Source organism: Sceloporus occidentalis, unplaced genomic scaffold, assembly GCF_023333645.1.
Source record: "Sceloporus occidentalis isolate IW3139 unplaced genomic scaffold, rSceOcc1.0.p SCAF_31, whole genome shotgun sequence".
NCBI lineage: Eukaryota > Metazoa > Chordata > Lepidosauria > Squamata > Phrynosomatidae > Sceloporus > Sceloporus occidentalis.
Window position 1 is genome coordinate 11,691,306 of NW_028317011.1, and position 16,118 is coordinate 11,707,423.

Genomic DNA, 16,118 nt, shown 5'->3' on the forward strand with positions numbered 1-16,118 from the left:
ACTTAACAGAATATTAAACTCTTACAACATTGTTTTCCCCATCCCGCAAAATAACATAGCCTATGTTGATCTTTTTTAATTTGTTTTACTACTTTTCTTTTCTTTATCCCTCTTTGCATATGGCATCCTAATCACATCTCAGATAATAATGTAGTTTAATATGAACTTTGTTTTAGTGTCCTTCCTTTTTTGAGAACTCCCTGCTTATGGCAACATCCTTTTATGATTAGTGGTTTCTTCCCTGCAGTCCCGTATATCCGGAAGAACGTCCATTTAACTTTGTAGCTTTGTATCTCTTTTTCAATATTCAAGAACAACTTATCTCTTTATAGAAGCTCCAATTGGTGTTGATTATACCATCTGTGTTCCTGCTAACACCCGTCTTCACCCATATGCACCTATCACCCCTTTCTTATGTTTCTCTTCTACACTACTAGATTGTAAACTTGCGAACAGTACCTTCTTTATTTTATATGTGAGTCTGTCCCTGTCATTTCGAGTATATCTGAATATGTTATACTTCTTTCAATATATAAAGAGCTGCATACACTGTGGAATGTAAATAATAATTTCTCATTGTAATAATGAGAAATTAGTGTCATAAAGATTCAATAAAATTGTAACAGCAGGGGAAGGCAACACAAATAAAGCAAAAAGAAAAGCATTCCCATAATGGAATAAGAAATGTACAGAAGGTACAATATATAATTGTTTAGCAGTCGTTGCCAAACGAAATAACTATTTATTTGTTGAGACATTTGCGGTGAAAATGATGGGAAATATAGTAATTATTACACCTTTACATCTTAATGGTTTTTTTCGAGATCACTCTTTTTGGACACAGCTTTAATGGGCCTGTTGAATGGTGAAATTTGAAATATCTCATTAAATACAAACAGACACAATAAATCACATAGATTGTACAGTAGATTACAGCAACACAATTAGTGTGAATTGCTAAATCTTGACTGCATTAGAGAACTGTAGCCAGTTCACACACACTGTCTCTTTTGAAGTGTTAAATGATCCCTTGGTGTATATGAGCTATTGCAGAACTTCCAAAAGTTAAAATATTGGTTTGATGACACGTGTACTCATCTATTACAGTGAATAGACTGAACATAATAATAGTAAAGAATGATGAGAAAATTAGTTCTCAGACAAAATAAATCAGCTCTAATAGCTGTGAAACATTAAAGACTGATTTGGGCCTATTTTTAAAGGACTTTTCATGCAAATGAAACTGAGGTTTTTTTTCTTTCAGAGTAATATTTTATTCTTTAATTTGGAATGAATGGTTTAGATATGTAAACAGAATATATTAAACTGGAGTCACTGTTTGCCATAGTATACATGTGACTATTTGGTGGAAACATGCATCGAAACTAATGGAGTTTTGTTTTTATTTTACTGAATGCCACATTATTGCACTTTGTACCTAAATCACGCAGTTTGTGCTCTGAAGTATATATTTCTAATGATCTCAGTTTACTTATAGTCCCTATATCGTAAGCAAGTGAATGGGTTGGCTTACCTCTTAATCCTCAAGGACTTTTAGGGCAGTTGTACATTATATCATACGTATTGTCTAATGCAACAACATAGAGCTATATTTACCTCTAAAGAATGCAGGCTTAGTCAATATGGCCTTGTAGGCTAGCAATCTCCTTTACTATGACTAAAGAAAGACATGGGAGATGTGTTTGATTCCTTCCAGTAGACCACAAGAACGCACCATAATGCATTTATGAGGTAGCCATTGTTCCTCCACATCTTCTGATCTTCAAGCGAATGGATTATGGAACTGAAAGGTCACGACCATATTGGAGATTTGGTTCCCGCTTCTTCTTCATAAAGTTTGAATATCATCATGCCTAGGCTTAGGACTACAATCATGTGTCCATATCCAAGACCACTTGGCCTTTGTGTCTCTTTTGGCATCTATATTAATATTTTAAATTATTAATACAAACAGCACAGATGTTAGAAATATTCATTTATGGCTGTACACACCTACTAATCTACATCGGTATCCTTCTATCTCCAAAAATCATATTTCTGATGGCTACTTCCTCATGCCCGCTTTCTGCCCTTCTGACTCTTATCCATGACCTGCCTCACTACCCTTTCCATCAATTATGTTATATGATTATTTATTATTCCTGGTTTCCTGTTACTACATGGGCACCTTAAAACTACATTATTATAAATCCCAATCATGGAAAACTGGAATATATATAAAATTTCTTAGGACACATCCTTCACCGAAACTGGTTAAGGCCTGTTTTATCTCAACATAAATATAATTCAAAAAAACGAAAATGTAATTAAAGAATCAATTTTGCATATGATAATGTGATCCAGTACAGATTGCTAGAGAAGTAAATTTCAAAAGACAAAACATAATGTCATATTTGGAAACGTAAATGTTCCTTGTTATTTCATTACTCCTGTTGGAATGAAGCATTTTTTTCCTTAGACTCGAATGATATAATTTGCAGAAACTTGGCTTTGATGAATGCTTGATTTATATGTTGCGTGGAACACTCTGTGTCTTATATTGTCTCCTAAAAATTACTACTAATTTAGAATAAATGGAAAATTGGTGCACAGCTGCAGTATATCATTTTACAGCAGAGATACGGCAGGTGAAGTGGATATGAAGTGATATTAAATGTCATTTGTTCTTTCCAGAGGTAACATTACAGATCTTAAAACATTTTAAAACAAGAAAGTTATGAATTAGCTCAGAGATTAGATATCAAAACATTCTATACATGACATTCCTGCCCCTTCAGGTTCCTTTAAACATTTCAAATTTTGGTATATCTACACAGACTACGGATTTTTATTTTGTTCATGTTGTTTGTACTGATTAGTATGTTTTACTATGATCTGTTCCCCAAAACGTAGTACTATACCCCAATATTCTATATACAAGACTGCACAAGGAACATGTTGAAAGATCACAGATTTCAGCTATAATGATGGTATTTATTTAAGTTATAAAACTAAAGTAATGGTCATTTGGCCATTAGACTGGAAAAGTGATTTTGAAACTTTTATCCTTGGTAAAAAAGAGGCTTATTCACTAAACTGCGAGTACATGCCAAAAATGCGAGTCGAGCATGTACTCACACGAGTTGGACAAAAGACTAGCTTGCAAATACACTAAAGCCAAATCACATTAGCACTGAGTCAATATCACTAAACATTTTTTGAACTGTGGGGCACCAGGATTCTCAGTGGGATGAGGGAGCCAGATGCAGAGGAAAAACTGTGACAACAAAAATCACTTAATGGCAGCAGAAAAATTTATATATACTTCTCTGCACCAGCAGTCCCCGTGATTGAACGTTACACCTCATCATCCATAGACTTGGATGGACCCCGTTCAAGTTTGTAGACATTACCCAAGTCTACGGAGGACACAATACAGCTTTCAAACACTGGTGGCCTCTGGTGCACAGGACGTGTTTTATGAAGTCAATTCACGGAACCTGGATTTATAAAGATCCAGTTCAGTCTCCTTGAATGACAAACATTCTATTGCAGACCCATCTGAATGCATAACATAGCTGAGATGATGGCCCTTTTTCAATCAGCTTTAGTAAATAAATGTCCATTGTATTTACTCTAGTTTACCTACATGTTTTGAGTAAAATATAAGAACAAATATAAGAACAAATGGTGGGAGACCTTTAAGTACTGATGATTGGACAGAGAAAGGATGTAAAACCTAGTTTGATGAAGGTCAGTGAAATGCAAGCTAATATTCCAAGCCCCAAGTGCTGGAAATGGTAACACAAAATCTAGTGGCTTTTTAAGGAACACAATCGTGAAAAATGCAACATTACACGCACACACATATATATTGATGTATACACATACATGTACAGTATTTTATGTCTAATTTTGCCACTCATTTTCCTCAGAGGGAAAAGGAAAGAAACGCAACACTCTACATGACTACAGAAAGACTGGCGACACCACTTTAACCAAACATAACAATGCACACGAGGTGAAAACAAAAATTTTCAACACCACCGAAAACTGCGCTAAGAGATGTAGCAGAAATAAAGGACTTTCTTTTACATGCAAGTAAGTCGTCTTTCTGTCAAAGATCTAGACCTCCTTCTTGTTTTATGTCCCAGATAAAACTCAGCACATTTGTATTGCATGGATTTCTGGGCAATTTTCTACAAATCTCTGAAAAGGTTGTTCTGTAATGTTTGAATTATGTTCTAGAACTATGTTTCTCATCTACTGGTCTCTCTTCAGGCATGTGGAAGTTATTTAACTGTGGTTTTTACTTTTTAAAAGTTTTTTTTTGTTTTGGAACAATACAATTGTCAAGAGAACGCAAAAACTTCAATAATTCATAGATAAGGTGTACCATTGTGATAATGATTTCTACAGGCTCGTGCTTTGCATAAAATTAAAGTAGCACAATACATTTTTAAAAGAAGCCATGTCACTCAGTGTTGCTTTTCCCTTGAGTACAAGTCTCTCAGTCCTATTTCCGGTGCAGTGGGGTTTATTAAAGGATGCCGACGCTGTGCAGGATTGTAACACCCACACAGTACAGTTTCTCTGTCATCACCCCAGCTTTCTTGTGTAAAACCTACGTTGTATGCTGTTTAGCAGGGATATTACCAAAGAACATTACCAAAGAACATTGATTTAATGTGTGAGGTTTGTTTACTTTACATTGGAATACATTAGCATGTAAATTAATAGCTGGCTAATATACCTAGGAAAGAGAACAACTACATTTTGTAGTTGAACCAAAGTTGAGGTTGAACAAAGGAACAGTCATGCAAAACAAATGTTTTTAACAGGATTGTTCCTATATCCTACCCATGAACAATTAAGGATTTCTGTAGGAAAGAAATCTGCAAAGCAATTTGCCCTCCATCTTGCAGAATCTGTTTAGAAGCCCAACTAGCCATTCCTGGGAACTTCCTAAGATACCTTTCCTGGAGTTGTCCCTCTTCTGGAATGGCTTCATGAAGGGATGGGGCTAGCCCAAGTAAGATTTTAGTGGAAAGGAACGGGACATGGAGCAGGGATAAAATGGGTGGGGAATATACAGAACATGGATGGGGAGCAGGTTTGACCAAATGCTGCTTCCCTGCCTCGAGAAACTGACCTGGATGATGCAAGGCTTCATCTGGAGACTCCAGATCAAATCCATAGAGGTATATGTTTGTGGCCTGGAGAGGTGATGGCTAGGTTCAATAGTGAAACAACATTTCCAAGAAAGTAAACAAGCATATTTCTTCAGTGACAATTGGGTTAATTCACTAAAAGAAAAGTTGGTAAGAAATTTTTCAGGAGAGTTGTGGTTCCATTATACGTTATGAAGGTCCAGCTCCAGCGAGCGTCTGCTGCATGAAGAGCTTGGCTAGCTCTGTATGAATAGTTGAATGAGTAAGATTTCTCTAAAGTCTCCACACCCATTGAATTATGTATTATAAAGGGGCAGCTCAGCTCTTCTTGCTGGAGAAACCTGACAGTGTTGGCCCTTCATAATGAATAGTGAATGTGGGAGCTGAAACAAAACCTTTCCTGCAAACTCTCCCCTTAATAGATATACCCCATTGACAGATTCAGCAAACAATAAATTGATTAAAAAAAATATGCGAAACAAATTTCATTCATGCTAGCGCTTTAGCTCTGTCCCCAATATTATCTTTTCCCCTATCTGGAAGAACATCTATTAAATGCACCATCTCCAATGCATCTTTCTGACCCATTGTTTGGATGTCACATGTTTCTACAAATAACTCTGCAGCTGCAAAGCTCCAAGAAGACATCTGCACAAATCAGAGAGGCCCTGAAAGGAAACATATGTAAACTTGGTTCACTTAGAGCTTTAAGTGATGATTACTGAACACATGCGTGGTGGATACACACATGGTTGTTCTGATACAGTTACATAAACCCAAAAACTCAAGTTATTCACTGATCTTATTCAGGGCAGTACAAGCAGAACAGTGGCACTTGTTAGTATCCCAGGCATGAAGTTTTTTTTCTTTGAGAAAGGGACTACTTGACTATTATTTTAAATATATTAAATATTGGGTTTTGCAGAATAGTTGTGGGTGGAATAGGCCTTTACCAAGAACTCATGTGTTTTGCGAGTAAAAATTAACTATGTACTGGCATTTTATAATTCCAGTCTTATTCTCCTTTTTGCATCAATTCATTTTACGGCATGCATCCTTTAGTTATTGGAAATTGAAAATAAGAATTGTCTTATTTTTATCCTTCTCCTTGCTGCCCCTGTAGTTGAAGAGACCTCTAAACTTTGTAAAGCTCATGTGAGGCTACATGCTTTTTTATGTTTCATACTTTTAGAAGAGGCAGCCATGAGAAGGAGACAAACAGCTAATTTTGTAATTCCTGTAACTAAATAATGCAGGCACTGGTTTGTCTGCGGTAAAATGGACTGTAAACATGTTTTAAAAAATATTTATATCTAGGTAGCAATGCAATACACATTCAGTAACACTGAAACTGCTTAGCAGTATAAAGACTCAGCATTTTAGTATTTCAAGAGTATTGCTGCACAAAAGACTGAATTATTTTGGGAAAATAAAAGAAAATGTGAGTTTAATGTTAACAAAAGTATTTATTCCCTCCAGGGCATTTGCTTTTGATAAAAGAACAAAGAGGTGCCACTGGTTCTCTTTCAATAGTGTGTCAACCGGTATAAAGAAGAAATATGACAACACATTTGATCTTTATGAAAAGAAAGGTAACACTTATTACTTCTTAAAAATATTTTTAGCAAATGTTTCTTCATGTCTTGTTTTTCTTTTGAAGGGACCTACAATAAAAACTGAATGATTACTGGTTATAGAGTTTGATGTAGAGTCACATACTCTTCCAGTGCATCAGATGGGATTGTCATTTATTAAAGCCGAAGAAGGGACCTCTGGAGTGACTCGACATCTTACTCTATGAACATCAGTCCACAAAACACAAATTTCTTTAATGTTGACCCGTAAATAAAAATACTTTGTTACACAGAGAAGGTGATTGTAAATTGTGCAGCTACAAGTATGCTGGCTTCATCGTGTGGTATCTGGGCCCTGGCCCAACCTATGGAGCTAGCCCTTCGGTGAAACAGGTCCATCTGCGTGTGTGGACACTATGAGGACTTGCTGGTGGAGAGGGGCACACTTAAAGCCTGCTCTAGCCATATATTCATACATAAATTAATATTCTTTTATTAGACCATACATTTAAAAACATTAATAGAATACTGCCTTAGGAAAACAACAAAGAGCATGTATTTCAGGATTTCCTGAATGTTAGAAGAGATAAGAGCTTGCAGAGAAATGATATAAAAAATTAAGGTTATTTTAAAATACAAAGGAATATTGTATTGTAAAATAACAATTAAGTAATTGTCTACTTTGTCCCATCATTAGATGAGTTTTAAAGTTGTTTTATTTTTATGTTGAAAGGCCCTTATTAATTCAGTTAATGATGTAAGGCAACAGAACATACATTGGTATGGGCCCATTTAAAACCTTTGAATGCCCACTTTAGCCTACAGACTTTTAATATCCACAGGTATAGTAAATCGTTTCATAACGCACAATATAAGAAAATATTGCTTTTTATAGCATTATCATTTTATAATGATTTGTTAATATACATATTTACACTGCATACTTCTCATCTTGTTAGTGTTACCCAGAGAGAAGTTAAAACATAACATTCTATACAAATACCAAGAATACATTTCACTTCTATATGTAAATTACATGTAAGTTTCTTTGTTCCTTGGAGATAGCAAGGTTGGCTTTCTACTTGCTTAAATTCTTATTTTCAGTGAGCTTTTAGTTGTCCGAAATCTTGCTGGAAGTAATAGAAGCTAAAGTATATAAAGTTCACACCCCTATTCTAGGCTAATGTTTTCGTTACCATATAAATATGCATAATTATATTTTTATTTTTAAGGAATAGATTGTGAAAGACAATTTTTTGGCTGTGTATTAATTTACTAAAACAAAATGAGAGCAATTTAGATGCTAATGTACCCAACATTCATACTGCGGTGCTCTCTACTCTCCCTTAGGAAGACAAATAAACCTAGAGGTCAAGAACGAATGTGCTGGCAGGCAGGGGCGTAACTAGAAGCCTCAGGGCCCCGGTGCGAGAATCTGTTAAGGGCCCCCCCAACCCAATCTAACCCCCTCTCACACCATCTACATTTTTGGGTTTTGTTTTTATTTCCTTTTATTTGACAACCTGCCCCCCCCCAGTTATGCACATCTGTCCCAGGCTTGCCACTCTGCCCCCTGATATGCCTTTTAACCCCCTATATGCCCCTCTGCCTCCAGAAATGCCTTATACCCCTATACGGCACTCTGCCATATAGGGGGTTAAAAGGCATATCATGGGACAGAGTGGCATATAGGGGGGGTATAAGGCATTTCTGTAGGCAGAGTGGCATATAGGGGGTTAAAAGGCATTTATAGAGACAGAGTGGTATATAGGGGTTACAAGGCATTTATAGAGGCAGAGTGGCTTATAGGGGGTTAAAAGACGTTTCTGGAGACAGAGTGGCATAAAGGGAGTTAAAAGGCATATCATGGGGCACTCTGCCTCCTGAATGGGGACAGAGGTGACACTGGGGAGCTGTATGGGGACAGGGGCTGATTGGGGACAGAGATTACATGGGGGGGTGAATTGGGACAGCAACGACATGGGGGGGCTGAAAGGGGACAGAAGTGACACTGGGGAGCTGAACTTGTGAACACATGCAGACACAGAGATTTTGTTTAATCATTTGAAAATAATTAATAATTTAAAAGAGCATTATGTTGTTTGTCCCCCACGGACACACTTACATACACACACATACCGATTGTTTTTGTTTCTAAAAAATACAAAAAAAATATTATACAGTTTGTACAAAAAATTAATTAGTTTACTGACCTTCTACATCTTCCACTTTGGGGCTTTTTCATCTTGACCTCTGGTAGCTGCAGACTGACGTTCTCTATGCTGACAGGATGTCACTGACACGACATCCGGTGCTCCAGCAGTCTGAGTGCGAGGGGGCGGAGCTTTCACCCCTCACCCTGCTCTCAGTCTCATCATCACTAGGCGGCCATCAGATTGCTGGAAATGTAAATCTAAACGGCCGCTGCGTGCTGATGCCGCCGGCCGGAGCTACTTTAATACTTTTTTTATTTATTTAATATGCCGGATTGGCTTACCATATTAAAAATAAGTAAATAAAGTATTAAAGTAGCGCCGGTGGGATCAGCACGCAGCAGCCGTTTAGATTTACATTTCCAGCAATCTGATGGCCGCATAGTGATGGGAGCAGCGTGAGGGGTGAAAGGTGAGTGCGAGGGGGCGGAGATTTCACCCCTCACGCTGCTCCCATCACTAGGCAGCCATCGCACATAGCACCCAGCGGCCGTTTAGATTAGATTTCGGCCGGCCTGGGGGCAATTGTCCCCCTGCCCAGCCCGCCCCTTTAGTTTGCCGGCCGCCCACGAATCTGCTGGCCCACTGGGAAATTTCCCAGTATCCCGGTGGGCCAGTGCGGCCTGCTTGGGCCCCCCTGAGTGGCAAAACTCCAGGGTTCGGTCGCAGTCCCGACCCCTGCGACCCCGGTAGTTCCGCCACTGCTGGCAGGTATTGGTAGACACTGAATTTCCAGATGCAAATAAAGTAACTATTATCTGAAAGGCATTTAGTAAACAAAAGATAGGAGACAAAATGGAATGCTGAATAGGTTGCACTCCAATAAGCCTTAATCACTGCGTAATACCAAGTTTTTAAGAGAATCTGTAATGTTTAACTTAAAGAATTTTGTATTCCTGTGTGTTAGATTTGATTTTTTTATTACCGGTACATGATTTTTGCCATTTCATTTTTACTTCTCTGATTAAATTTACTTTGCGACTATTTATACCACTAGGGGACTTTTGGGTTACCTGTCCTCTGCATACGTGTTTACCATTAAAGGAAATTGAATTTGTTATTGCTTTCATTTTAAGAAACAATTAATCTGTGTGGGGTTATTAACTGCATGTGCGCATGTTACTGCTGTAGGTCCCGATTAGGTTGTGCCCATGATTAAGCATTTTTTATATTTCTGTCCCATATCTCATTCTTTTACGGCTTTTCTTTGGCTAATATAGTTAATTTTAAGACACACATAGGCTTAGGTATGGATAATTTATAATTATGCCTATTATGCCTTTTTTGGAAATTTATTGTGAAAGGTGTTTTTTTGTGTATATTAATATATTATTACTTAATATTAGATTATATCAGGGACTGTATTCATGGAAAGGGCAGTAATTATAAAGGCACCAGGAATGTGACAAAGAGAGGGCTTGCATGCCAGTCGTGGACTTCAATGATACCCCATGAGCATAGGTAAGAATACAAATGCACTCATTGATAGTTAATTTTGTAAAAAATATATGGTGATGTATATTTTATATATTATATTAAATTACCACGCTTCTAACACCCCCCCAAAAAAACAGAGGCACCATTTCCCCCAAATTGGTTGTATTTTCATCTTTGAAGAACGGAATTCATTCAAAAGTGTATTTTATACTTGATAGCACCACCTTCATAAGTGATGAACTCAATATCTTTACTGATTCTACCGTATTGAATCCTTTATTGAACCGTGTTTGAAAATGTCCTACCTCAAGTCTCAATGGATGTTCTCATGTTCTTTGCATATTTCTTCTAATGCTAAAGTCTTGGATATATTGTTACATACATCACCTATATACTTGTGTATATACATAAGCAAATATGTAGACAGGGTTATAATATTAAGGCACACCAATAATAAAACCATAATTCTGTGTTAGTGGAAGCATCTTTTTCAAATTAATTAAAGTTGTTTTAAAAAACAAGACAGGTCAATTTTGAAAATGGTTACATTTTATGTGTTCTACAATTATATAAAAGTAGTAAAAAAACAAAGTTTGAATATGATCTATGGATGATAAGTACATTTTAATTGCTGCGTATTGCATTGCTGAATTATTGATATTTCCAAACGCATTAAGATTTAACGTGTGGTTGACAAAGGTCAAAAGACAAGAACAGCCAAAGCTTAAAGTATCCCCACCTCCAATCAGGGTGCAAGCTGGTTTCATTGTTAAATTTTATTTCATGCTGTAGTGTTGGAACATAAAAGGTCATTTGACAAATGGAGTAGCTGCACGCGATTATGTTTAATAAGGAGAAATTGATGATGTCATCAGGAAAGGCTGATGTGCAAAGCAGTAATGGGAACATATTAAACACATGCACATTTGCTCTTTGTTAATGTGTGGGCTGGAATGAAGAAGAAAAAAAAAAAACAAGTTTGTCGCAACATCTGTTTTCAGGAAGGGAGTTTGTGTTTATCTAAAAGAATGTTATTGCAAAAAAAAAAAATGAAATGTAGGGTATTTTCCACTAGTGTTTTGTAACGAGTGTAATGTCCTGTTTTATCTCTAGCTCTGATCTGGGTTATGTCTAATACATCCACTGAGAACACCCCCTTTATCTTGCTAGTTAGTGACATATTTATAGTATTTGTATCAACAGGCATTTACAATGAATATTTTCATTCATTAATTTGTTTAATTATAGAGTTGCGATTATGAATCACAGATTTACATATTTCCAAATATGTATGATATATGGTGTATTATTTAGCAGAAAACATCTTGAAATTGTGTTTGAAATTGTTGTAAACTTAAATTTATAAGGTTAATGTTAAATATGCCACTTAAGTTAATAACTAATGTCTGGCATTGCATCATTGCCTCATAAAACTCTGAATCCAGGAAACTATGAAAGGTCCAGGATGGGGCTGCCATGTATTTGTCTCAGAGCTATATTCATAAAAATGCTTCAAAAGTATGTGGAACAATTGACACCTTAGGTGCATTAATATAGGTGTAGCCTGTTAATTAATGATATTGTATGAAAAACTATTTTGACTACCATTAACCAACCACAAGCATGTAGATTACTTCCGGTTGCTAACTTCTAATTCATATTAAAAAAGCCTCGTGAGCTATCGGTCAATTTATTTCTGAAGAATTTACTTCTAGGGCATTGTCTCTCAGCCCATAATGCAATGTGTTCTTCACATGTACAGTGCTGGTTCTTGTTTCCCCAAATGATCTAAAGTCTTAAGTAGATCATGATAACCTCTATTCTGTCAGAATATAAAAAGATGTAGAGTCACACAAATGAACCTTAGAGGTCTCGTCTTCAGATGGACTGAAAGTACAACTTTCTCTGTTTTTTTTGTTGTTGTTGTTTTTAAGTCATCTGGAAGTATTCATCCCCCAAGGTGTGTGTGTGTATATGTATATATATATATATATATATATATATATATATATATATATATATATAATTAAACAGGTTTCCTGAATTAGTCCACTGTATACCAATAGAGATACATCCACAACCAGGACTATTGGTGACTAACAAGGACTTGTTGGTTAAACACTGCCAGAATAGGACAATGAATGCCTATTTAAGAACCTTTAATGTTCTATAATGGAAGATTAATGGCCATGCCCAACAAACAAGGTTTTATGGGTACCCCATTGTGCTTCATTAACTTTTCAATGATTCTTGTCAGACCTGTGGAAGGATACAATGGAGGAATGTTTAAGAATCCCTAAAACAGTTCTTATGGGGAGATTAAACATGTATACGACTTTAAAAATATCTCCATACATTGGATTTCAACAATTTTTAGTACTCCAAATAACTATCTCAGCTAGTGAAAGGAGGAGAGACTGACATTTTATTTTTGTTTTCCGCACTATACATACACAGGGATTATTAAAACATGTCTTATGTTATACCTATTATCTATATCATTTTCTGTGTAAAAGGGGGCTGTGCAACACATGTATTTTGGCTTGAAATCAATAATATCATTAGTCTGAAGATGTTAAAGCTTCTTGAATAATCAGCTGCTACAAAACAGAGTGCTAATTAATAATGCGTACATTGCCTGCTGCTAATTAATATTGCTAATTTTGGGAGCGTTACTGTGGCTAAAGTTACCACTGACATATGTGACACATGTGAATTATGGTTGATACTAGGGGAGTATTGATAATTAGTTTCCCAAAGTGTTAGTAGTAAATGAAGACCTTCATGCTATCTGTGACCTATTCACCATGCTGATAAATCCCTGGTTGTAGATGTAGAAACACAGCAGGGGATGTGAGATATGGAAGCAGCAGAGATAGAACTTGCCATGCAAGGTTATTTACAATACATAATCAGTAGTTTGTCTTTATAGAATACAAAGGAAATCTCTGCAACAGCTTTATCATAATTAACTACTTAATTATGATAAACAACTACTCTTAGTACATTTAACGAGCAGACACACTATCATCGAATAGCACAATTAGGATCAATGTTCATTCTAATTTTTAGTAGTTGGTGTATGCAGAAACAGGGGCGTACCTAGAGTATTTGGCACCTGGGGCGGATCCTGTATGTGGCACCCCCCCCCCACAAACACTTTAAAACTGCATAGCTTCTATCGTTATATACTGGCGTAGACATTTAAGGTGGTACTGCATTACTGTTATCATTATATACTGAGGCAGACATTGACAGTGGTACAGCATAACACCTACCACTATACATTGAGCCAGAGATTGATAATAGTGCCTCGACGCCTCAGTCTTCCTGCCCTGCCGCTGCTTCCTGCTCTGCCGCTGCGCTGCTTCACTGCTGAGTGACGTCATATTTCGGCGCTAGGCATGAGATGCTGGCACCGTGATGGAGTTAGAAGCCTCGCGAAGGAGACTGAGGGGCGGCGAGTGGTTGCTAGGCACCCCTCTGTCTCCTCTGCGTAAAAAAAAATAAAAAAATGACGAGGCTGCCGGGGATCTGGGCAATCAGAGACATGTGGTCACCCTAGCGTGTGGCACCCCCCTGATGAGCGACACCTGGGGCGGACCGCCCCCCCACCCCACGCTAGGTACGCTACTGCGCAGAAATCTTATGTTGTGCAAAAATTTTTCCTGTTGCTTGAGCAAGTGTATCAAGATGAATTTTGGCACAGCCTCTCTCTCTCATGACATGTAAAACTGTATTACAAACTTAAATGCAATCTAAGAAGTTATGTTTATTGTTAAGATTTTATTCTATACTTTGACATTTGAAATAACTTGTTGTTCCATTAAAAAAAAATCAAGGAAGGTTCCCCGAATGTCAACTTGTGTATATATTTATGTATATGGTGTTAGAGTGGCTGTGTGTATCTTTGCATATATGTGTATATTGTATGTATGTTGTATGTGTAAAGTGTTAGAGTGGGTGTATGAATGTACGTATGTATGGGTAAGTGTATGGTGTTAAAGTAGCCGTGTGTGTGTGTGTGTGTGTAAGCATGTGTTCATTAGCAGTCCTCAACATAATCTTTATCCCCAACCACCACCATTTCCATCCCCTTCTCTTAGCACAGTCCAATTCATACTCATACAAACACATTGTTCTCCTCATTTCCCCATTCTAGAGTCAACCCTGACTTTATTGATCAAATAGTACAATAAATGCATAGGGGTTTGGGATAGTGTGCAGGTAACTATTTTTTGGTGTTTTCTAAAAACAGCAAATATGTCCCTTTCTATCTGTGGAAACATTATGTCACATGTGCCATGATCCCCATGGCCATGACATAATGTATGCAAAGTCATCATCGGCAGTGGAGTATCCTTGTGTAGATGTAGGGTGAAAGATTGGGGGTGCAGCCAATGCACCGTTTTACTAGGAGAAGATTTTCCTTAAATAAAATTATTAAATTATTAACAAAAATAATTTTTTGTCTACTAATGATGCAAGCAGGAGGTTCTAAATGGTAACCTTACCTAGGGGAAATGTGCATGTCAATCCTATTCTGTCAGTTAGGGCGCTGCATGGGGCATGGGGGTCTCTGGTTTGTGCACCACCTAGCTCAACCTTGATCAACAGAATCTATTGACAATTTCATGAAATGCCCACTACTTTAAAAAAAAAAAAGAGAAGAAGCTAGGCATGACATATTGATACACAAATTTAATGACCAATGTTTTTTGTATTAAATAAATACTAAAAACTGATATCTTAGACTGTTTTAGAAAAACCATCAACTAAACATTTGCACGCACTCTTATGCTGTACTGTCATTTTAAAACTAGCTTTTTGCCTTCGAGCTATCGAGGTAAAGACCTTAAGGAGAACTATTGCCGGAACCCCAGAGGAGAAGAGGGAGGTCCTTGGTGTTTCACCAAGAGTCCAGAGGTTCGTCATGAAGTATGTGGCATCCCTTTTTGCTCAGAAGGTATTTAAATATCAAAATAGTTTTTTTCTATTATGTTTAATAACTAAAGTTTTTCTTTTCTTTTCTGATTTGCACCATACAACTAATGCTGATAGCAGCTACAAATGTGCATCAGATATTCCAAATTCTTAATTGTCTTTTTGATTATTTTAATACATGTATTTTAAAGGGTAACTTCATAAATAAATTGTTTACCTTTGATCAGAGAGTATTTATGTAATATTTGATAGCGAAAAGGACATGTCATTTTATAATTTCATATAGGATATCAAGTGTAAGTTTGTTACACTTTTTAAACCTTATCGTTAATTTAGAAAATAATCAAAATAAATGAAAACAAGATCTCAATAATGTTGTAATTCATTAATTTACTTTTAATATTCCTGTAAGATGTGTCATATATACAATTTAAAACCAGTTATAATGTATATTGTATTTAGGGATGTACAGGACACTCCTTTGTAGGAGCTATTGATTTAAATAAGTAAATCATGCTTTCATTTCCAGTGGAATGTGTGTCTTGTAATGGCGAGCACTACAGAGGGCCAATGGACTATACAGAGTCAGGAAAAGAATGTCAACGTTGGGATCTACAAAGACCGCACAGGCATAAATTTCGTCCAGAGAGGTAAGAGTTTTTGATATACTTTTTAAACAACAACAAAAAAAAATAGGATTTGGTATTTAAAATATTTAAAGCAGATAAAAGTTTGTGTAAAATAATAAGCAAATATGAAAACAAATACATAGATACTTT

At 36.6% G+C, this 16,118-nt stretch overlaps 1 protein-coding gene across 1 annotated transcript in view; it reads left to right on the plus strand.

The window, feature by feature from the left end:
- The first annotated feature begins 2,774 nt into the window (after nucleotides 1–2,774).
- The window catches only part of LOC149298837 (hepatocyte growth factor-like), a 43,191-nt gene continuing 29,847 nt past the window's right edge, over nucleotides 2,775–16,118 (plus strand). The window contains exons 1-6 of the mRNA XM_089487202.1: nucleotides 2,775–2,806; nucleotides 3,931–4,101; nucleotides 6,651–6,763; nucleotides 10,305–10,419; nucleotides 15,219–15,361; nucleotides 15,869–15,989. Coding sequence (XP_089343328.1) covers nucleotides 2,778–2,806; nucleotides 3,931–4,101; nucleotides 6,651–6,763; nucleotides 10,305–10,419; nucleotides 15,219–15,361; nucleotides 15,869–15,989 — 692 coding nt within the window. The 5' untranslated portion in view covers nucleotides 2,775–2,777. The remainder of the gene's footprint in view (nucleotides 2,807–3,930; nucleotides 4,102–6,650; nucleotides 6,764–10,304; nucleotides 10,420–15,218; nucleotides 15,362–15,868; nucleotides 15,990–16,118) is intronic.